The 25,325-nt window shown below is 36.0% G+C and overlaps 1 protein-coding gene across 1 annotated transcript in view; it reads left to right on the plus strand.

Annotated features, from left to right (window-relative positions):
* Nucleotides 1-25,325, plus strand: part of LOC107090377 (metabotropic glutamate receptor 7-like) — a 70,726-nt gene that overhangs the window by 36,313 nt on the left and 9,088 nt on the right. The window contains exons 6-8 of the mRNA XM_015383710.1: nucleotides 5,887-6,026; nucleotides 12,206-13,141; nucleotides 24,337-24,589. Coding sequence (XP_015239196.1) covers nucleotides 5,887-6,026; nucleotides 12,206-13,141; nucleotides 24,337-24,589 — 1,329 coding nt within the window. The remainder of the gene's footprint in view (nucleotides 1-5,886; nucleotides 6,027-12,205; nucleotides 13,142-24,336; nucleotides 24,590-25,325) is intronic.

Genomic DNA, 25,325 nt, shown 5'->3' on the forward strand with positions numbered 1-25,325 from the left:
TATATATATATATATATATAATGTATAGACTCATAGGGCTGGGATCCGGGATTAATTAATCAAGCTTATATGTGAGGACAGAGGAACTTCTCAGAGGAGCTCCAGTTTTATAAAGGCAGGTTTATACATGATTTTATTTTGTATTTATTTTGATTCCTTACTAACTTACAGGCAACATACTTATATTTATTTTTATTTGAGATGGAAATAATAAAATCTCTATGAATTAACTGATCAGGTTAAAGGATTTAGTAAAATAGTTTTTGTTTTATAATCAGCTATTGTACGTTCCACTTTTTGACAATCATCAATACTTTCGACTGAGAGGAGTACTCATGGGATGACAAAATGCACAAAGGGGTACACAAGTCAAAAAAGGTTGGGAAACACTGCTTTAGGGGGTCAAAGGTTTCCTCAGTTATAACTATGGGTGAGATTAATATACTCTAGGCTACAGTATATAAATCTCAGTGCTCCCCACCACTAGTAAGGACTGAGGAAACCTCTTAGATGAGAGGTATAATGTATTTTAGAAAAATTCACATCCAGTTGCCTAAACTGTACTTGACTGAGAATATATTATTCACATATATTCATATATATTTAAGGCACAGTTAGGGTTCTTTCAGAGTTACTATCTTGCCATGTATACAATTTATTTATTTATTTATTTATTTAATAACTCATTTAGAGCAACTTAACATGACCATATAAAGGAGATTTAGATTTTAGTCCTGTGATGTCTGTCTAAATTGAGTTTGTTCACAAGTTCACAAATGCAATGGAATTCGTAGTGTCTGGTTGCATCATGACAGATACTTAATTTTATCATGTTACAATGTTATCAAATATTTTATATTTTTTTCATAATTACTGAGTTGAACTTGTTGAAATAACATTTATAAACCTTATGGTTCCCCACAAGTAATCAAATCATTATTAGCTTGAATAATCAAGTTTCGAAAATTATGCGTCTAAGGTGATCAAAGATTGTGTATAGAGTAAAATAAGATTGAGTGACCTTAATCTTGGTTCATTGCTGAGATATTTGACACATAATTGTGTTTATTTCTTTATATATCTTGTGTGAAAGCTGGTGCACTCACGTGGAAAACATTTTCCGACATCTGGAAAAGGCACGCTGGTTATGTGATGATTAAATTGTGTACGCTAAACTGTTAAATGTGTAAGAAGGATTATTTTCCTTGGCATCATGCCTTCCATTACCATATAAACTACAGGTTAACAAACAACAGTGTGAGAAAAGTCCAATTGTCTGATGAAATATCTATTGATTAATAAATGGCTTTGCACATTATTGGATCTTATATGTGTAGTCATTTTTTTTTAACCATCTGTACTTTCTGATTGATAAAAAAATACTGGCAAGGATTATTTTTTATTATTCAAAAAGCACTGCTTAAATAGTAGACAAAAAATATTTAAACCAGTCTAATGGAAAAATATACTGTATGTATTTATTTTTCAGTGTGGGCTAATCGTTTTCTGTTTGTTTGTGCCACTTCATTGTGCTTTTCAACGGGCAACACATACATTTCTATGGGATTGAATTATTTGAAATAATTCCAAAAAAGTTAAAGAACAATTCACTTGCATGAGTAGATCTGAATATAGCTAAATATAATGCAATTTGTTTGCATTTTAATTTGGTTGTGAGTGTGGGTGTCTGTGTGTGTGTGGGTGTGTGTGTCTGTGTGTGTGTTCATAGTCTTCTTTAGGAACTTACCTTTACGACATAAAATTAGAGAAAATAAAGTTTTGCTTGTAATTCTTTTTCCATGACTGTATAATGCAATGTTTATGAGTTGCAGATTATTAATGGCATGGTAATTTGATGCAAATTTCCAAACATTTTGTGGCAGCTGGTTTATCATGCTAGTTTTGAGGAATGCGGTGCAAGAGAAGTACAACAATGAGGCTTTTCTCTGTGTTATAAATCTTTTCCCAGCAGCTTCCAAAACAGTCTGCTTTGACTAACCGGCTCAGTTAAACTGGTGCAGCCTGTGATGGATGCTACAGTCAGTTTTATTTTTTTATTTTTTTGGTTTCTTTTTCCAAAGTGGCTTCCAGCTTTCCAAATGCTCACCAATGACGACTTCCCAGATGGTTCTGTGTAGCAGACCATCTGGTCCAGCAGGTTACATATTTACGGTGTCAGGCTGGTATATATTAGGGCAGGAGTACACACACTGAGGCACAGTGAAGATGAGAAAACTTGTAAATACATGACTCTAATTATATGCTCCAATAACGTCTTTCAATATATCAGCACCCACTCTGTATGTTTTATACATTGCTCCACATTTATCAACATCTTTATCCAAATTTCTTTTTTACGAATGATATGATCAAAGCAAAATAGTTACTTAAAGTGTAAAGTACATCATACAGATACACACGACAAATAGCTCTAACCAAAGCTCAAAGAGCTGCTTGGTTTTCTGTAGGATGGTCGCTATGGCAGCAGTACAGATTTCCAACAGGTAAGAAGACCTATTTTAAGATGGAACCAAACAGTTTTCTATGTGAGGCCATATTTTATTTGAGCCCTTAGCTAAGTGCTGTTTCATATATTGAATTTAGAGTTAATTGCCCAGTGTCAGTAACCATCTGGACTTCTCTGGTTTCTCTGGTGCCACAACGGCAACTTTGTTTCACCTCTTCCAAAATAAGCTTTCTGTAACTCTCTCACTTTCTTGATGTTAAACCCTCAAACCTTTTTACTCTGGTGGTGCTCCATCAAGCGTCTCTTGGTGGTCATTATTGAATTTAGACAGGAACCATGTGCATTATAATGTGTATGTGCTGCTGCTAATGTATGTTTGAGAGCGAAGGAGTATAAACCTCCTTAGCTAATCTCCCCACTGTGCTGGAGTCACAGAGCTGAGGAGTGAGAGGCAGAGAAACAAAAAAAAGAGAAAAGAATAATGATGCGAGAAAAAACACAGCAGTGGATCCCTGGTCCACCCACGCTGCTTAGCACAGCTCAGCAGTAGTGCACTTTTGTCATGTCTTAGTTCACAGCCGCATTCAAATGCATAAATCTTTCATCTTAGACAGTGCTTTGGCTAGAAAGTATGTAAAGAGCATTTTGTTCCTCTAAAAAAAAATCAGCTAATACAAAACAGATTTTTTTTCTGTCTTTTTTACATGTGCACACAGAGAAACACAACCTAATTATTTGCTCTAAACCTGGGGAGCACCTGGTGTCCAATCAACCGTGGTGCTCAGCTGGGTAACGGAGTGCATTTGTGCTCAATGAAGAATTCTGCTGAGGAAAGTAGTAAGAATGGCAACCTTGGCTCCGCTTTTCCTTACAGAAGTCAATACTTTGTCAACATCTTTATACAGCGTGTCAACAAGTCTTCTGTCTACATGCTTGAAGCTGAAATGACAGGATGTTGACTGCCACCCTGAGAGTTTTACCTTGGCTTTTATATCAACAGCTTTCAGAGCTGGTATCACCAGTTCAGTCGAGATTAATTTTCTGTGCTGACACATTGATACTTGTAAATTGGTGTTCCACCTTAAGTAAATGGGTCAGATGGTGCGGTAACTGTAATGCTGATGTAGAACATACAGAATAAGCTGTCATCTTACATAACAGCAGATACTATGTGATTGGTGGCTCTGAATAAACATGGAAATAGGCACTTAAAAGATGTCACCAATTCAAATTTGGGTGAAGGACCTGACACCCAAATTGTGAGCAGTGGTAATTTGTTGTGACATTTTGTTTGGCATCTGATTTTCTTTTAGAAATTGCCACAACTCCTTACTATCATTGCCTTTTGTGGCTTTAGGCTTTAGGTCTAAGAGGAGTGTTAAATATCCAGTGGTAAAATGTCCTTGAGCAAAAAAAATATATTAAAAAGAAGGGCAAGGTGCATTAACCTTCTGTCCGAAAGCCAAACGCTCTGTTCCAGAAAAAAAACAAAAAAAACAACGTGTTCCCAAAGTGTTTTGGACATATGCTTGTAGTCAATTCTCTACACTTTTTTTTATAGACAGAGCTATTAAAAGTACCTAATTCCCATGCCAAGAGTCATTAGAATATACTGCCCTACTTAAAAGATGGTGTTTCCATTTTGAATGTGTATGTGGAGCATAGATGAACAGTTTTATTTTTATTTTCACTGTGGTATGGAAAAGATAGAATGACATTATCAGCAAAACAGATCTTAATTATAAAATACAGTTTAACCATATTTCCATTGATGCCATTCAACACCAGTCTGCTGAAAGGTTGACCTTCTTGTAAACGACACATCTGAGATTGCATGACATCACATGCACACTCGGGCATGTGATTAAGGTTTAATACAGCATTTGAATAATCAGCACATGCCAAAGACAGACTCAACTGGGTAGGTTTGTGTTTCCAAATAATGAAATTAAACCTTTTTTTTTTTAACATGGATTACATTTCAGGTATCCGTAGTCGTCTTTAAACTAATTAGAAAAATGTTCTGGACTTGGCTGAAGAAAAGGGCAGTGCGCACCATGAGCAGATGGGGACCATATGATGCCTTGGCTGACCTGCTTACCCTCCCAATATCTCCTGTTGGTGACCAGAGACTAAAATCCAGACTGAAATGCAAAGCCGTAAAAAAGAGGTTTAAATTTACTTTATACGGTGGTGTAGTGAGAAATGTAATACATTTTAAAATACATGTTAGAACCCAGTCATATCTGATATCTGTCCTCATACAAGAGGAAGTTTTTGAATCCTCATCTAAACTGATGTAGTTCTATGTAAACTGACAGCAAAGCTAGCAGCTAATATAAGGGCTTTTACCAATACCTTCAGTCGTGTATGAAAAACATCAAAAGTTGTCTATCATGCAATCCTTACATAAATGTGGGTAATTGTCTCAGTTGGTGAGATGGGAAAAAACGGTTTAAACCACACAAATTGAGATAGCTGGTCACAAATACAGTTGTAAGTATCTTACACAGTTTCTACACTTCAAGGACATTACTAGTAAAGACATAAAAAAAACAACAACCCTGAAACAAATTAAGTTTTAATTGCTGCAGTTCTTAAACAGCGAGTTCTGGTGATGTTTTCATCCATTATCATTATCCCCACAATGCATAACAGCAAATTAAACTTCATATTAAAATCATATAAAAATCATCTCGTTGCTCTGCATAAATTTATCATGACCAGCAACATGTTCTGCAGTCTTTCCCAGTCTAAAGACTGGCTAAAACAAATTATATTGTAGTTCATGTTTTATCAATTTTACAGGCAGAGGCTGGTTATTAAATAAAGTTCCATAACACTTTAAAATATCAATCTAAAGTGGATATTTTATAGACTTCATTTTGTTACTTCTATTCCATGCTAATTGTTAGTAATGCTAATTATTATACTATTGGTAATTTAGATTTATTTAAATCCCTTATGTGTCACTGTGTTTGGGTGTTTTTCCATATAAATATTTTTAGATGAAGCGTTTAATTTTTATGATTTTATACGCTGTTTTTTTATCCTCAAAAACTTAGGGAAGTTGATGTATTGCATGTGCAAACCTTACGGAAATGATTTAACTATATTATGAACAGGAAAACGTTTTTCAGAAGTCATTGTTCAGCAGAAACAAAAAGGAAAATGTATCTTTTTTTTTTTTATAGAACACTAGCCTGCAACTCCTCTCATCTGTTTTCATGAATGTTTCAAAAGCAGGTCCTGCAGTTATAGGAAACAGTTTCTTTAGGTCACCTTGTAATCTAAATAAAAATGTCAACGAATCTTGTTTTTGTCCTGTGGAAAAAAGTACAGTATCCTTCTCACCTTTGAATCGGATTTTCTTTTTCATTTGATTTATATAGCTGTATTCTCCCTCTTGTCCTGCACAGGTAGCGCCAGCACATCTGTTGTATTTAACAAGAATGGCGATGCTCCAGGGCGCTATGACCTGTTCCAGTTCCAGTTGACCAACTCCTCTGGCCCAGAGTACAAGGTGGTGGGACAGTGGGCGGACACCCTTCAGCTCAGGGTATGCTGACTAACCATTGTATTTTACCAGGACACATACTTACAGTATATATTGCACATGCACCACATATAGTATTTTATATATTTTCCTAAAAGTAAAGCCCCCTGTGTGACAGTACATGTATATTTTTTGCATTTCACACTCTGTGTGTTCTTATATGCAGAAAATGTGTAAGTCAACAAGAGAGAATGACATAACCATTTGAGACAATAGACTTAAAAATTTACCCAGCCAATTGATAAGCGTACAGTTTTTGGAGCTATGTTTTTTTGGTTGTTTTTGTTTTTTGCCATGTATGAATCCAGATAGATTAACAGAAATCTTTTCCAGTAGTTCATATGGTGTCTTGGAATTTGCCAAAGGCAAAGTCCTGCAGAAGCCAGCTTTAAAAGAAAATGTTTCTACACCTAATTCAATTTTAATGTTATCTACAGCTTTTAAGAAAAAAAAGGGAGAGGGAAAAGAAGCATGATGTGAAACTTGAACATTTCAAAATTAATGTGTGAAAGGGATAAAAGGATTTCAGCCGGTTACATATAGCCTGTTATATAAAAGTTCTGACGCGCTTCGGCCAGGAAAAGGAACGCTTGGCCGAGACCTTCTCAGAAGGGTCTTGATTGGAAGGATTGACACGGAAAGTAGGAGAACAGTGAGAGGAAAGTTTCATTATGTTTACACTGCCTCTGTCAAAAAACTGACAGCAAAGAGTGGAAGGAAAATGAAAGGGCTCATTTTCAGCTTAGGTGTCAGTCCATATATGTTCATTTATTTGGCAGGAGAGTTACTGAAGATATTGCTGCTGGAAATTGAAACCTAGTACGGTGCACAGATCTCCTCTGCTTCATGCCTCTGAAAATGGATTCTATAATTCTAATTAATATTCTGTTAGATGGAATTAAACTACAAGGCTAAGAAAAAATATTTGGAAACTTAAGCAATGATATAAAAAAATAAAACTGTATTTGTAATATTGTTTGCATCCTTGACCAAAAAGTGTTTTCAATCCCATGTAATCTTAAAGAGTAAATTTGTTTGACCAATTAAAAAAAAAAATATATATATATATATATATATATATATATATATATATATATATATATATATATATATATATATATATATATATATGTACCGTATATATTTATATCAAATTAGAGCAGGGAATGGAATTTTTAGGTTAAAACATGATAGGGTATCACAACAACAAAATCCATCTCAAATAATTTATTTGGGTATTGTATAAATAATTGTATTTTTTCAGAGTAAATTATGTTAAAATTCTTAGATATATAAGTGTAACTTGTTATCTCAGAAGAATACATCAATAGCGACTGTTTTTTGCCTTTTTTGCTATACTTAAATATCTCTGATAATCAGATTAATAATAAAGAGTCTATATAAGACTCTAATAATAGATAAAAACAAGAACAACATCTTTAATGATAGCTTTATTCATAAAGGGAAACAACCAATCCAAAATCATCCCATAACCTTATATCTGTTTGTGGTTGGTTGGACAATGTATTATCATGTAAATAAGCACATGTAGCTACATATCTAATTGAAACATGTCTCCAGCAATAGAAACAATCATTGAATTATGGGCTCAGAGGTCAGGGTATTCATGTTTTTCTGCTCACAGAAGCTCCAATTATTTGTAAAATTAATAACTAAAGCAAAACTCAAAAGAAAACTCCAGGGTTCAAGATGTCAAATAAAACCTTGTTTCCTGTCTCCTTGGCAACTGAGCTGCTGGTCTCATTACTGTTTCCACATTGTGTGCGTTCAGGAGGCTTTCCTACACACCACCATTCATTGTCCACATAACAAATGGCACCTTCATAGCCTCTGATAAATGACAGCTGATAATCTATCTTGACAGCTCAGGAATAACACATTCGTCACACAGACACACATCACAAACACGCTGCAGATGTGAGTGCTACAGTACATAGGTGATGTCAGTAACGGTAATCATTGGGCACATATGGAGGAGGCATTCTGTCACCTAGCTGGAAATATGTTTCATTTTATAGTGACTGTCTTCGTTTTGTCTGTTAATTTCCCCAATAAATATTTTAGAGGTGAACAAGTCATAGATGAGAAATAATATCATGCTGTGTTTTTGCATTGCTTAAATCAAATTAAATTAAAAAGTGAGAGATAAGGAGACCTGTTGTATGTTACTTCCTTTGTAGCTAAAATCACTCTAAAAATTAGTCAGCTAACTGTAGTCGAACACTTGAAGCTGGATTATCTTACTCAAACCACATAATGGTTAGAGTTTTTGTCTCCTTTTGTTAAAATACAGATCCTACTTCTCCATTTGGAACACTTTCGAGCTGCTTCGTCAATTAATTTGTAGCAGATAACAAAACTAATTTGCTGTTTTAATCTGCAAGTAATGTCTTCCTATTATCCACCATGAGTCAATTTATAACTCCACACTAAACAAAGTATTTTTCATGCTGAGTTTGAAGTTAAAACCAAATTTGCAAAAAAAGTTCTTAAAGCTTTAGAAGTCAGTGTTAATAAGGTTTGCTCTCAGCTCATTTTGTATGGGAAAAAACAGATTTCAATTTAAATTAATTTCTTAATATATGTTATAGGTCTAGCTAGGGAAATCAGATAATTAATCTTTTAAAGGAAGATGTAGAATTAGTATATTCTACTTGAAGGTACAAAAAACACAATTTTATCTACAGTATCACTGGGACATTGAGCTGCATATATTATGGAGTATGAACTTAAATACATTATGATTAGATTTTTTGTTTGTTTGTTTTGTTTTTTAGTTGTTGGGTTTTTTAAAGAGAGGAGTTGGAATTCTTCAGCATAAATCATAATTTATTACTGAAAACACTGCCCCACTACTCGTTACGGATGGCATGCCAGTATTTGGTGCAGCAGATTACTAGTAAACAAAATACAAAAGATGATGCTGTTCTAATTTACATATCTTTAGGTCTTCATGAGGTTTGCATTTGAACTTATTATGTGCAAAGAAAAATAGAGAGAGAGTTTTTAGGGGCACAAAAGTTTCTATAACTTTGGACATACAGTAGCCTGTCATTTTTACAGTTTAAGTGTTGTTGTGGGGGAAAAAAGGCATTCAGCTATACAGTCCAGTTAAATAATCAGAGATCGATGGATTTCACTTGGTTGGCATTTTATTTTATTATGCAAAGTAAAAAGAGAACAAGACATCAGCCGCCCTCACCGTATAATGTTCAGGCCTGTTCTGCCTAGACAGTGTTTCTCTCTCACTAATTAACCCTGCAGAAAGGCTCTGTAGGTCTCCACATATCTTTACCAAAATGAGGACAGACAGTTTGGAAATAACACATAATGTTATGAATTAATAATCCCTGAGAAACTGTCTGGCTTTTTGTGGGAATATTATCTTTTTATCCTAAACTCTCCCTAATAAGTTAAAAAACATCTCTCAATTAGACACTTTGTGGCATTGCAGCTCTGAGGCTTGAATGAATGAAACTCAGCACTAATAAATCCATATATGTATAAGCGAATTCATAGGAGATCGATTTTTTCCCACCACACTGTTTAAATGAATCATATATCTAAAACTTGGCTAAACGATGCTACACTTGTACTTTTTGATCTATTTGGTTTTATTCCAACTATCTATTGGCATTTTAGTTTTTATACAAACATACTCCTAACAAAAAAAAAGGGCAGTGCACTTAAAACACTTAACACAGTTTCTAAACACCAACCTGCCACTTTTTTTATTCATTTATTAAATGCTGATGGGCAGCAAGGATTTTAGAGTCTTCTTAAATTCTGACATCCTAAGTGCAGAGAAGCTGAATCAATTATTTTCAGGCAGATTTGAAACTCTTAGAGTCAATCAAGCTTTTCCCTAAATTGCTGTTTTTATGCTACCTTTATTTAAATGTTGAAAAGTTGTTTATTTTTGTTGTTTAAAATGTTTTATCCCTTCATCCATCTATGCATCCATCCATCCATCCATCCATCCCTCCATCCACTACTGCTTGTTCATCAGGGTTACTGGGAGCTGGTGCTTATCTCCAGCAGTCTATGGGCAAAAGGCGGAGTGCAACCTAGACAGATTAGTATTTTAAGAGAATAGGTTCAAAAATGTGACAGAAATACACAAAATGCTTACGCACAACTTCCTGACCAAAGCAGATGATTATAGATTCTACACCCTTAATCCCAATTTATATGTGGTTGTAAAAATCTTTCAAGAAGAAACAGATGGACTTTGTACAGATGGACATGACTTAATTTTGAACAAATTTGCCCTCTATTTTGTCAAATTTAGATTTACTATGTCCTGTTTATACTCTGAAATTAGATTATCCTTGATTCCAGTTTTAAAAACAACATCGGTACATTAAAAAGTCAGATATTCCCTCTGGGAGTCTCCAGTATGGCTGCATCACATATAGAACCTATTTAGGTTTTAACTATTTATTAGAACTGATGTTTTGTATCTCATTAAAGCAATGGCACGGATAGCTCTGATATATATTAGTTGCAAACATTTAGCATTTAATCATATAGTATAGAGAGAAAGTTGTTTTTAGTTTGGCAAAAGCCTGTATTATCTGTCCCGAAACCTGATTTTTAAATGGAGTAGTATCTCTATATAAAAGCACTGATATAGAATTATTGAATTATTGAGAGTAGGATAAGCATTTATTTTCTTCTAGTCCCATTAATGCAGGACTACAGCCATATGTTTTTAATTATGACAGTCAGCCTACATGGCTTCCATATAGAATTATTAGGATAGTTTTACTTTATGTGTTCTATTTCATATCTTAAGTGTTTATAAAGATGGTTCTGCACATGTTGAAAAAAGTTTTTATTTATTTATTCATTGCTTTATTCAGAATGATCCTCAATTGAGGTGAGCACTGATAAAAAAAATAATGAATTGCAGCATGAGTACCACATCAGTACATAAAAAAGTTCCAGTCACGCCATGTCAGCAGGATTTTTACACCTTAACTCTTACCTACAGCCAGAGAAAACTGATGAACAGATGAATCATTTCTCATTATAACTTTCACAAACAGTACTGCAAAACTTCCTTTAGTTCAATCATCTCATAGTGTTTAGATATACCATAGATGTCCTGTAGCACTCTTTCCTCATTCATTTTAAACAATGAATGTGCTGTTAGCTTTTTTTGGCTGTTGCTGCTTTTCAGCTTTTTTTTCATAGTATTTGCTTTCATAAATTGAACTGATACCAGACATCAAGTACAACTAAAGGCAGCCCAAGTACCACTGAGGGTACTTGTACCACAGTACTGAGAATTATGGCTGTTTCGCGGTATTCTAGGTATTTTTATCACATTTAAACAGAGTTTAAATGAATCTAGGGGTCACAAGAAGCATTCTGATGTCAAATGTAAACAGGTCTTCTCAGTGCAGGAGATCAAGCTATTTATTGTAGTATCATATGTCTAACTGTTGATGTTTGACTTTTTTCATTCTCTTAATGTTCTGATATGCTGTGAAGCTAAGTTGGAGAAGCTTTCATCTTATTCTGCTTTTAAAGCCAAAGTTCAGAGCACTTTCAAAATAAATCAAAAGATATGCTCAGAGTGGTATGAATTTTTTAAAACCTAACAAAATATGTAAATCCACCTCTCTGTGATTTTTTTTCAGTTTGACTTACATGTTCAAACTATAGTATGAGCTTAAATCATAAAGCACCTCAAGACGTTTGTATTTAAGACTTTTTGACAGTGCCTAGGTGCTAGGGTGCACTGCACTTTTCTTGACAAGATTATAAATAGAAATGGGTCAGCATAGTCGAACGGCTGTATTTTACAAAACTGAATCCCATTCTTTCTCCTTGTCACGTATTTCATACCTCACCGGGTCTTGTATTAAAACCTAATGTCTTTTGCATTTCACATTTATTTTTACTTCACTGAACAAAGGTATTCTCTGTTGCTATGGTGATTTCAATTACTTTCAAGTATTAGAAAAGGCAATCCCCTGAATAAATTGGCAGGAACGATCTTGTACTGTATTAATCCTTTCTCTCAGCTGTGGGAGGTAAATGTGATGCATTTGAGCTGCATATCGATGCTGTGTGTCCTGAAAGTTTTTTTTTGTAATTTCTTACATCTCTCACAGTCACTAACTCATCTTCCTGTGTCACATCTCTCCCAGCTGGAAGAGCTTCAGTGGCCAGATGGGGAGCAGGAGGTGCCCATCTCTGTGTGCAGTCTGCCTTGCAAAACTGGTGAGAGAAAGAAGAAAGTGAAGGGCATGCCATGCTGCTGGATCTGTGAGCTATGTGACGGCTACCAATACCAGTATGATGAGACTTCCTGTAGATTATGTGCGTACAACATGAGGCCCAATTCCAACAGAACGGCATGCCAGCACATCCCCATCATAAAGCTGGAGTGGCACTCTCCTTGGGCAGTAATCCCCGTCTTTCTTGCCATGCTCGGTATCATTGCCACCATCTTTGTAATGGCAACATTTGTGCGTTACAATGACACCCCTATAGTGCGGGCATCTGGCAGAGAACTGAGCTACGTGCTGCTAACTGGCATCTTTCTCTGTTACATCATCACCTTCCTCATGATCGCCAAGCCTGACATAGCCGTATGCGCCTTCAGGAGGATCTTTCTGGGCCTCGGCATGTGCATCAGTTACGCGGCCCTCCTCACCAAGACGAACCGGATCTATCGGATCTTTGAGCAGGGCAAGCAGACGGTCACAGCCCCTCGCTTCATTAGCCCCACCTCACAGATCGCCATCACCTCCAGCCTCATCTCTGTCCAGCTTCTAGGGGTGCTTGTGTGGTTTGCCGTTGACCCACCAAACACAATTGTTGACTACGACGAGCAAAAAACGATAAACCCCATGCTGGCTCGAGGAGTTCTGAAGTGCGACATCACAGACCTGCAAATTATCTGCTCATTGGGTTATAGCATCCTGCTGATGGTGACCTGCACCATCTATGCTATCAAGACAAGAGATGTACCAGAGGACTTCAATGAAGCCAAACCTATTGGATTCACTATGTACACTACTTGCATAGTATGGCTGGCCTTCATCCCAATTTTCTTTGGCACAGCCCAGTCAGCTGAGAAGGTGAGTCATTTCTTTTTGTTGTGCTCTCTCTTACTCTGTCACCAACCTTCTCTTTGTATCTCTCCCTGAATTATTTTACATATTTTCTTTAGGTTTCTTTCAGCACTTATTTTTTCATCCTAGCAGGCAGAAAAGCAAGATAAAAACAGACACATTTATAGTGCCTTGCAAGAACATCGACACCCTTCAGACCTTTTCACGTTTTTTTCAAATAACTGCTGCAGAATTGAATGTATTTTATTGGGAACAGAAAAGGAATGTGAAATTGAAGGAAATAATAAAAATGTTTGTAAACTGTTTACAAATTTAAATCTGAAAGGTTTGAAATGCATATATGTTTTCAAAAAAGCATTTTTGACAAATACAAATTTAGATTTAATTTGATTTTTCAATTGTTATGTTAACATTAATCTTTGATGGTGAAGTCCAAGTATTCTTTGGGTTGGAGGTACGTATCTCATTACTTTGATTTTCAGCTTCAATTCTGACTTAAGGACTAAGAACAAAAGTGTAAAATTAGGGGATTACTTTAAATCAATATCTTACTAGGGAATGAGTGTTTTTGACTTGACCATATTTATTCATGCGTTTTAAGTAAATTTCTTTAGAGGTTGCATAATTAATAAATAGGATTTCAACTTTATTACATTTTAATATTATTGCAGCTGTTTTCTATGAGTCTCAGGGGTTGGATAGAGGACATTGGAGCCTAAAAACAAAGATAAGCTATACAACAATAGTCAAGCTATACAATCTAATAAAGCACTGTTCAATTCATCAAGTGTATATTCCTACAGTTTTTTTGCAAAATGGTGCTAGTGGCTGTTTCCAGCACTTACTGGGCAACAGGTGGGGAACATCCTGGACAGGTTACTAGTCAATCACTTACACACATTCATATCTAAGGCCTATTTAAAGATTCAAATAACCTTATTATTATTCTTTAGACTGTAGAAAAAAACTGGATTACCTTGAGAAAACCCACTTATCCACTCGGAAACCATACAAGTTTCATGTAGAGGTTACCCAGAAGTTTTAATCAAGTAAGAGTAGCACTATTTCAACATATTTTATCACAAGTAAAAGTAAAAACTTGCCTTTTAAGTAGTTACTTAAGTAAGAGTAAAAAAGTGTTCGGTAAAAACGCTTCTCAAGCACTGAGTAACTGAGTTGCTAAATAACCATGACCTTAACATCCGATTTTATATTTTACAGCATTATGTATAATTGAACAAAATATGATGCAAGAAAATATAAAAACAAACATATAATATACAGTAATTACACAATAAAATCTAGATGGAATAAGCACCATTTCAAAACATTTTTGCTAAGTTATAAAACTTAAAGAAATCAATAGTTACAGTATGTTAGAATAGGTTGTACTACAGTATACTGTTTACTGTATTTTCAGTCAACCTCCAAATCACATGCTAGACTCAGCAGATGGAAAATAGCTTTTAACCAATAAGCTTTAAGTTGGAAAGTGAGTCTCTTTGTTTTAAACAAACTTGTTTTCATTAAAGGTATTGTGGAGGATTTTCATGAATTTTTTTACAAGACCCGTCCTCTCTACTTTAAAAAAAATGCGTGTGACAGAGAATGCACGAGTCCATTTCTCCTCATGCATTATCTATTTAAAAGTTGCTGTTCTCATAGCTCATACATGCTTACATACAAACATCTGCTCTAACACAGAAAACTGTCAATGACTATGTAGAGCGGGGACTATATAATGGACTTTATAACGAACTCAGTTAACTGACCATTCAGACAGATGATCAGTGCTTTTTGCTTCATTCTTCCTGTAACTCCTCCTTTACTGCGCGGTGCCTGCTCCATCTTTGTTATTAGTCACCGCTGTTGCTACCCGACAGCGGGCCACTGTGACAACAGATCCCATAATGCTTTGCGAGGAGAGCTCACTGCACAAAGCATTCCGAGATATATCTGCCTCTTCTGAGACCTTTATTTTATTCTCATACACTTTGTAGACACCTTTTATCTTAGACCCTCAGTCATTTTCAAAGAACCGCAGTGAGGAAGGTGAGCTTCAATGAGAGTCTGAAACTGTAGCTCACCACAGATATATGCCTGAAAGTGCTCATGCACAGAGAAAGATAGCTAATGGGGCAAGCACGGAGGATGCCCTTAAGAAAACATATCACCAGAATGATTGACAATTAAGTTGACCACTTATTTAGATGATCCACCCGTAAATAAAAGATTGTTCTCTATACCTTTAAGTGAGGTTACTGACAATGGATGGAGTAGTAGACCAGTAGTAGACCAGTGCTGTAAAACTACTCCTAAAAGTATATTTTTCTTTTCAAAAAGTTACTCAAGTACATGTAACTGAGTAAATGTAATCAGTTACTACAAACACTGTAGAGTCTACATGGATTATGGCTGTGCACTGCTCTGACCTGTGCAACACTCCACACATGATTCTGGAGGACGAGAAGGAGGTATGTGAAGGAGGAGGTGGAGCAGATGTCAACTACCAACATTTGAAGCACCTGAGGTGCTATTAGTCTAGCACTTTGACACAGGGCTTAGCATAAAGTATTATTTCTTTCATCTGAAAAGGCAGACAGGAATATGGGGGTGGAGAAGAAGGATGATGAGAACCTGGGGAAAAAAGAAAATGTGGCGAAAAGGGGTGGAGTTGGGGGGTAAACACTTTCCATCTTTTGACAACTGCTCTCAACAAAGCAGTTGACATAGTGTGCAGTTAGAGTTGATTGAGAGGATGACATTCTGACCTTCTGTGTTAGTCACTGCTGATCAGGGCTACAGCTGAGCAGAATACAGATACATTCATCTGCTTTGACTTGCGAGCCGCTTGGCAGCCGCATAGTTACATGATGGAGCCAAAGCGAAGGTTTTCCCTGACAGAATATCAATGCAGACAGGAATGTGTTACTCCTAACGTTTTGAGACACTCTGCTCAATATCCCTCCTTCTAAACCCCCACATGAGATAGATCAGAAACTGATTTTCCTCATCTCAATTTGCAGCTGATTTCATAGATGAATTACACCCTCAGCAACGATTAGGAGTTCATTATGTTACTCACTGCAGCTAGTGAAACAGTAATGTGTTTATCTTTCCCCTTTATGCAGTTAACTCTTTCTTCTCACACAGTTATGGTTCACACCACAGTTTCTTAGAGCACGGCCTTCTGCTGGTGTCATTTACAACTATTGATTGTGAGAAATACCTTAACACATCAAACACTGAGCTCATATTGGATCATATTTTGTTATATTCAATCTACATCTGCTTGGATTTTCAACATGTATTCTTTAACCTGCCATAGTTTAGAAAGTATTCTTTAGTTCATAAATATCCCTCCTCTTTGTTGGAATAAAAAACAAGTATAATTAAAGGATATTCCAAAAAAAAAAAAATTGAAAAAAATTGAAAAAGCTTTTTCAATAAAAACTGTCAGGAATAGAGTTGAGTTTGAGGTTTTATATAGTAGCCCAACAAAGCCTTGTTTTTGTTTTAAAAAACATGCAAATTGAAACGGATGAAGGGGCCCACCCTTTTGGAATGGGGGACATTTGGCTTCTTTTGTTAGCCTGCAATGCCCCATACCCGTCTAAGTGTATGAAAAGGGGGGTTGTTAAAGGGAATTGTTGGCCTGGCTGAGTAGGTGAGGTCCTCCGCTCTCTTGTTGTACGGGGCTGGGGCTGCGATGATAGCGGGTAGGGATTGCAAGTCAAAAGCCCCTTGTTTCAAACAAAAACAAGGCTTTGTTGCTCTACTGTATAAAAACCTCAAACCCAACGCTATTCCTGACATTTTGAACTGAAAAAGCTTCTTGGATTGGAAGCAAAATGTCTTCAAACTTGGAAACAAAGTCCTTTTCTATTTTTGGAATGACTATGACCTGGATGATGGAGAATCTTCCCCAGGACAATTAAAAGGATAAATTAGTTTGGTGCTGTGTGCATTTGATGGAGCACAAATCTAAACAAATGATCATTGTTCATTTGAGTGTGGACTTGCTTTATGGACTTGCCTGAATGTGAATTTAAAGCTCAGATGTGAATCAACACCCACTCAAACATTTGTAATATTTCTCACACTGGCCTTTACAATATCTAATGATTTAGAAGACCAAGGAAAAAAAATGCCAGCCAAAACTCAGCTGCTTCTGCTTTTCTAAACATTGCCTTAACCAGGGATCCAACCACCCTGAGCGGAAAATTCACAAAGCTCTTAAATTTGATCCTTTTTTTAGAATGTTACACATACCATCATTTACATTCACACTTCAGTTTGAATATAAATACAAATATCAGTAAACAAAGTAATCAATTCCATCAGCTTAAAGAAATTTGCCCCTATTTTGATATTCCTTAACAATCATTTCCTGTTAAGGATCAAAAGCAGCATAAAGAAAACTGAATTGAAGGTGATAGAGGAGAAAGTCTTATGCTATTATACGTATTAGTTTTGTGATTTAAAAGAGAAGGTCACTTTATTCTCCAGAATGTTAGTCTGTGGTATTATGTATCTCTTTATTTATTGATTCAATAAAAAAGGAAATATTTTTATTTCTTATATCACTTTCTGTTGTCAAAAAAATAAGCTTTCAGCAGATGGTACTTTTACCATACAATTGCTGTATCACTTATGGCTTTTATTTTTGGGGAAACAAAATTATTTTTTTGCCTCTAATATGCATATTTTAAATAAATATGAAAAAGCCTTCTCTTGAATATATGCAAATGTCTGCAATCTGTGTCGGGGCAGAGAGGCTATTTGCTAAGTGAATAGATTTTATAAGCCAGTCTGCCTCTACATCTGTTTTTATGATGGGGAGCATCCATCGATTAAAGTTTTTTGTTGCTGAGAGAGACTTCTGCCAATAAAATGAGATAAAACAATAGAGCTACTTGATCATTTTCATTTACTTTATTAAACTAAGGTTGCTCTCAACCAATACAACCTGGCAGAGCTGTGACAGCCAATCAAAGAGTTGGGCTAGTCATTGCTTAGCTAAAACCTGTCAGTCTGAGATTTATTATTGTTTTAACTGAATTTAAAAAGCAAATGTTCATATTTTGCATGAACTTTATCCCAAAATTATTTTGGGAGTGCAAATCTATCAGGTGCTTGTTAGGTCCCTTTAGTGAGATACAGCATAAATAGATGTAACATTACAATTTGACAAACATTCTTGACAATAACAAAAAATAAAAATTTATTTTAGAATTAATAAAGATAATCGACAATGTCTTTAGTCTCTTTTGTAAATCAAAATACAACAAAGTTTCCGCTATATAGTATAATACTTATTATCCCAGTACAACCCTTAAAAATTCTGAATAATAATGATATACTATATAGATATATAAAATTAAAAAAAAAATATATAATATTTTTATGTGTGTAACTGTGTTTATTATATTAATAATCAAAAAATATATAAGTATATGAACATATATGTCACATCCACTTTTACTCTTACTACAGTTTAAATTGTTTTGAATCTGAGTAGTAACAAGCCAGCTCAGGATAATTTAATATGGATGAGCTTTTTCTTCACAAAGGGAGGAATAAATTCACCATTCATGGTAGTGCTAACAATAAATGGAAATGGGATTCGTTGTGAAAAATAGACAAGGAGGAAGAATCGGAAGAAACAAACTCTTAGGTGCATTTCAATAGTTTATTCCTACATTTACAATTCTTTTATTACTGGTCAATAATAGAAGGCAATGGACCCCCAAACAAACAGAAAATTCAAATTGAATACACCACAACCCAAAAATTTACGCAAAAGCACCTCACTGATTGGTTAGTAACCACGCCCAAGCTAACCAGGATAAATTTTTTTCTTCAGTATGTGGCCAAAAAGAAAGAAAGTTCCTTGTTTCTCCTTTTCCCACTTCTATTGTCTGAAATTTTATTTCCATGCTTTGTCATTTGGGGCCATCTTCATGATGTTTTCCTGGAGCTTTGGTGTTTCCTCTTGTGTATCTAGTGGTTTTGATGCTCACTAGACCTCTGCATCCTTCTTTACGCTTAGCGTATAGTCTTTAAATGCTGGATTTGGGGTGAAGCCCACCAGGCATGGTGAATAGCTTTTATAGTTTAATCAATGGGCTGAATTTCCTCCTTTGGCCAACTGTCTACCAAAGCAGGGTATATGATTACTGGCAAGATAATTGCCCTAACCTTGTTCTTGCCTTCAAGCTGACTTCTTCGAACTTGCCTTACTAGCTGCAGGTATTTGACTGTTTATGCTTTTTCTTGTGGCTTCTTTTTGTTCTGTGTGTTTCTCTTTGTGTGAAATACCATCCCTCTCTTCGTCACCATCTAGGCAAATTTCCTCAGCCCAAATAACATTACAATGTGCCTGCTGTAGGTCCTGGTGGTGTGGATCTGGAGTCAATGTCTCACTCACTCTTACCATGCAGCTTGATGTCACCCATTAACAGCAGGTGGCTGAAATTCTGAGATGTTATCTATAGCCAGTCTTGTTGATTATTTTGCTGAGAGGTTTTAGGCCTATGTAGAACAGTAGGTCTGAGTACCACACAACCCATCTTTAATGTAATGCTTCAATTGGTTGCTAAGTTGGAACCATTTAACATGAATGCGCTTGACTCAACAATAAATGCATTTGCCCAACACTATCAAAATGTTACCCTGGTATAAGCTAGACTGATACATGTAGTTCAATTTGAAATCTACACAGAGTTCGTCTAAGAAGGCTCCTATGGAATGTGATCAAAAAAGGAAAAGACTTTCAGAAATACTCTTCAAGCTGATTAGATAAATCACCCAGTGGTACCTGCCTCCCATCTCAAGCTTTTAGCCAATGGGCTTCCTGAAGTTAAAGCAGCTACTTTGTTTTCTGTCTTCATTACTGGAACCAGGTGTGTCTGGCCAATGTCTTCTTGGCTAGACACATCTGGCACACCTGGATTAATCAGTTCATCAAGTAATGTAAGAAAGGAAACAAAGGAGTCTTAAAGTAGTGGAGTTATGCATAGAGCCTGTTGTAGTAACTGTGACGTATTACGTTCGTGATTTGCTTCAACACTAGTGGAGTTAACCCATAAATCAAACTCTACCAAATCCTGTCAGGAAGAACATATAAATATCTTTCCGAATCACATAAGCACAAATCGAGTCCTTTTGCTTATTTAAAAAACTAAACAAAAAAACTGTTGCAGCCATGAATGCTTTGCTTCAGCATTCTGCTTCTTGTTGACGTCATACACGTCACTGCATTTCATTACTTTGAAACATTTCTATATTGAGTTTATTGCATCTATTGGCCTCGTGAGTCCGTGAATTAAAAAATCTCGCAAAAATTCATTTTGCTTGCAAGTTAATTGAATTGAACAAGCACTCCAGCTACCAGCATTCTCTAATGTCAGCAGCAAACAGTACATTCCTAGTTAACATATGGGGTTCCACATTCTCAAAGATGTGCAAAAATGCAAGACAGTGGTCAGACAGTTTTCTAACTTGAGTGATAAAAAGAAATTGCTATTTTTATGTCTCTCCTCTAATGCTGCCAAGGGCAACTTTTATGCAAATCAAGAACCTCTGCTAGGAACCTCTGAGACTACAAACCAATTTCTCTCCATCTTTCGTTTAAGGTGTTGTTGAAATATGAATAGATATGCTTGTGCTGCATCTCCTGAGTAGTAACTCTGACTGAAAAGGCATAGTTTTGTTACATCTTTCAACAATGTCAGTTGTCCATTTCAGGGTTATGGACTCTTCAAGTGTGGTTTTGTCTTGGCCCCTCTTGGATTAACTATTTTCTTTAGTCTCCCTAACGATCTCCTTATATAGAACAATGTTGACTGCCTAAACATTTTATCAGGACCTCATTTCTGGAAAAAATGTAAACATCTCGCTCAGGTGACCTCCTGAACTTGTTTTGACTATTAGTGACCGACACCAAGAACCTTTAGGCACCACCCCTAAAACACAGAAATGGGGGTGCAAACGTAAAGTATTGTCTTCCAAATGTGATGGAGTTCTGCAACTCAAAGCCCACTAAAAGTTATTCATGAGAAGGGGCTGGTTTTAAAAAACTAGGCCACCTAAAACAACCAGAGATATCCAGGTACCTGAGAAGAGACTGCAAATCCCCTGGATTCATTATTTAAGCATGCACTGACGGGCCAGAGAGCATCCTAATTGTCACTTACTGAATCAAGTCGTTATCACTGTGTCCATTTATAGCACTAAACCATACTCAACTAAATTGCCTTTGCAGTGCGTGGGTCCCAGTGCGTAGGTCTAATTATGAGAAACACCCTCATCAGCTTTTTGTCGAGCCGCACAGTTTGTTGTGGCTCAATGCTGGTATTTGGTTTGTCAATGAGATGTAAAATTCAAAAGCAGGCGTTTGATTCCCTGATGAAGACTTAAATAAATCATTAAGGCATCTATAAATAGAGTGTTGCTGAGCAGTCAGGAAAATGACTTCATGTAATTATTTATGTTAAAGCAAAAAATAATTAATTATGAATGTTTTGTGACAAGCTTAACATTAGAATGGTAGCTGAGAGGGGGTTATGAATTTGGGTCAAGCAGAGGGAGCGCAGAAAAAAAAAATCCTGTCTGTGATTACAGACGGTGCAAAAAAAGGAATTGCGCTGGTATGTTTACTTCTGTGTGTGCGCCTGAGTGCATGTGTAGCAGTATTAACAAGGGTGAAAACCCACATTTTCACTTTTTTTTTTTTTTCACATTGCTGGAGTTTAAATGTGTGAGCTTGCGTGATGAGAGTACCAATCAGATATTGTTCACACTCTTTGGATTAAGCTTCATCATGAATTCATATCTAATAAGTTGGGTTGTAGCTCACGTTCTAAGGTATCAGAGTATTATTAAAAGTTTCTTTCAGTTATATTTAGCTGCCTGCTAATTACATAAAAAGAGAACACGAGAAGATTGTTGTATGTTCAATAACATGTGCATTCCCCACCATTTGGCAATTAGTTAAATGCATTGAAAGCTAAGACATCATATCCCTTAAGGATGAAGGCAACAACACAGAGTGCCTTGTTAGAAATGCATGGTGCAGCAAGCAGATCATTCTCTCTGAAGTTACTACATAGCTAAGCAGAGAGGCTGTAAAAGGAGATGGGAGAAATACATTACAGCAGTGTGTTGATATCAGGCATTTGATTTTATTTATTTTGCTTTGAGATTAAAAGACAGAAACATGCCTCACATGTAAATGAGACCGGTGTGATCGGAAATTACCATTAATGATATTTACCAAGTAAGACTGTATGCAAATGGTGACATTTCCCCCTTCTTTTTCTGATTCGATGAGCATGTTACCTCTCTGTGGATACGAGGCGGTGGATAATGTGTTTACAATCATACGCTGGCCCCATCTCTGTCGCCACTGACTGACGGAGGGGAGCTGTATAAATGATATCTGCCGCTTTCAAGTGCAGTAGATTAGTAAGGAAGCTCTTGAAACAATAATGCCCTCGTATTGACGCTAGGCCTTCTCCTCCAGCGTACTCAGAAGTAGTGAGGGGGCACACTTGGCTGTCAATACAAAGGCTCAATGGGCTCTCTACAGAATTGACATATTAAAATGAAGTCTAAGATTAAAATACCAAAATAGGGTTATGTAGGTGCAGGAATACAACTTATCGTTTGAAAAGTGTAGTTCAGACCCTGTAAAAGAAGGTTGTACTGAGAGCATCCTGTAATGCATGACTGGAAACCTTATAAATAATGTTTTTGATTAACAGTTTGGAAAGAATTGTGCTGCTGTTTCTACTGTGTTGAAAACAGCAGAAGAAAAAAACAAGTAGACTTCTTACATACCACAAATTTAGCTTTCCTGAGTCAGATTTAGCCGTTTGTTATACAATAATGTTCATTAAAATGGTGCCAGCAGCAAAAACTGCTGGTTGAGGAGTCACTGTCCTAAAAGAAAGCCTAGAGAAAAGAAAAGGAAGGGGGGGGATCATGACAGAAATGGAGTTTTGTCTGACAGTGTGGTCCATCAATCAAGTCAAGAGGAAACAGATTAATAGAACAGAGGTCATGTGAGGTCATGTGATTTTTGATACAGTCTTGGCACTGGTTCTGCTATTTGCTTTAAAAACCCTCAGTCTTCTCAGTCGTGAGAGAATAGCTGCAGGTCAGACTTTAATAAAGGCTTCTACATCGCCACTGAATGCATCACTGCTCCCACGCCACACCAAAATAATAACCATGACAAGGTTATAAAAAAAAGAAGTTCACAACAAGTATGAGATTGTTTGTGTCATCAGCTAAAGTCCTTTATTTGCAGTAAATATTAATACATAGGAATTTTATCAAGAAGTTCAATTTTTAGCATCCAATTTAAAATGAAGCTTTATTTTTAAATGCATTACACAGAATGATACATACCTTTTGAAGGTTTGTTTTTGTTCACCTAATAATAATGGCTTTAAGGAAATAAAAAAAATCTATTTATCAGAACATAATAATTTTATGCATGATCAATAAAATGAAGTATTTTGAATTATATGTTGTTGCCTTAGTAGATATGCGGAGGAGGGCATATTTGACGGTTGTAACACAGACACCTTGCTTAAAAAGCTTAACCACAAATAGCAACTGTTAAAGAAATTAGCTGCTCTCACTGTTTTGTTTCCAAACATTTTAATGTAAAACTTTGTGAAAGGAAAATAAATTACAGAAGAGAAAAGGAAAAAAAAAAAGATAAAGATGCACAATTGAACTGTGATAATGGGACTCTTCAGGGGATAGTGCAGTAAAACTCAATGAAGAGCTTAGTAAACAAGGTTTAGAATATAAAGCTATGGTAAATCCATATGATGAGTGGTTCTCATTTAAAATCAGTTTCTTAAACATCAACCTTTTAAATATATGTCTTTTTTAGATTCTATATTTCATAAAGATAAAACAAGACATACTTCTAAATTGCTGAGCAGATTCTTTGCTGTAAAGCTGTCTCTATTCCATGTTCGAATATGAGGGGCCTGAAGGTTGCTTATGAAATTGAAGCCAATAAGCCACTCAGAAATTAATCTGCAGATATACATATATATTTATTAACCTTTCTTTAGAAAGGTCTAAATTAGGCATATCTCAAAAAGATCAAATCTTCAAACAGAAGCAAAAAACCCAATCTTTTTATGTATTCTTCTCTTGTCTGTTGTTCCTTCCAGCTGTACATTCAGACAACCACCCTGACTGTCTCCATGAACCTCAGTGCCTCAGTTGCGCTGGGCATGCTCTACATGCCCAAGGTGTACATCATTATCTTCCACCCTGAGCTGAACGTGCAGAAGAGGAAGCGTAGCTTCAAGGCTGTGGTCACCGCTGCTACAATGTCATCCCGTCTGTCCCAGAAACCCAGTGAGCGGCCCAACGGCGAGGCCAAGACCGAGCTGTGTGAGAACCCCGCTGCTGACCCCATGAGTGAGTACACGCCGTAAAGGTCACCCTGTAAAGTCTTAAAGACACACAAGTTTGCAGAATAAAGGTATCTTAAACTTGTATTTATCTAACCTTTACAAAAATAAAAAAGACACTTTTTCTTCAAAAGTCTTTTCCAGCTTGATAAAAGGTAAGAAGGGAAATGCCACAACATACAAAATGATATCGGCAACATTATTGAATGATAACACCTATATAAATCTAGTGCAAGGTATTCTGGTTGAAATAAGATATTTTATCAACTTAAAGTTTGTTTATGCAGAACAATAACACCTTCTTTTTTCTTCAGTTAGCAAGCAGGAATTATATTTACCACCTACAGTATGAAGTCCCTGAACAACTATGTTGCCAATCAGTGACTGGACAGCCATTGTTTTTTATATATATATATATATATATATATATATATATATATATATATATATATATATATATATATATATATATAAAATTGTCTTAAATAATGTAAATAAACCTATTTGTCGTCTTTTTCTTCACATAAGAGATTTTGCAGCCTTTGAAGTGACATAAAAACTAGATTATTACTAGATAGGTGTCAGCAGAGGTGGTGCTAGCCATTTGGGGGCCATTAGCTTGAATACTTTGTGGTCTACAATGATAGAAAACTCCAAAGGTTTCTTCTGTTTTCTCCATTTAAGGCGAGCCTACAGCTGCACCTAGCATGTTGAGTGGGAGAGGTAGACAGAAAATAAGTCTG

The sequence above is a fragment of the Cyprinodon variegatus genome, unplaced genomic scaffold, assembly GCF_000732505.1.
Source record: "Cyprinodon variegatus isolate N-32 unplaced genomic scaffold, C_variegatus-1.0 Scaffold293, whole genome shotgun sequence".
Classification (NCBI taxonomy): domain Eukaryota; kingdom Metazoa; phylum Chordata; class Actinopteri; order Cyprinodontiformes; family Cyprinodontidae; genus Cyprinodon; species Cyprinodon variegatus.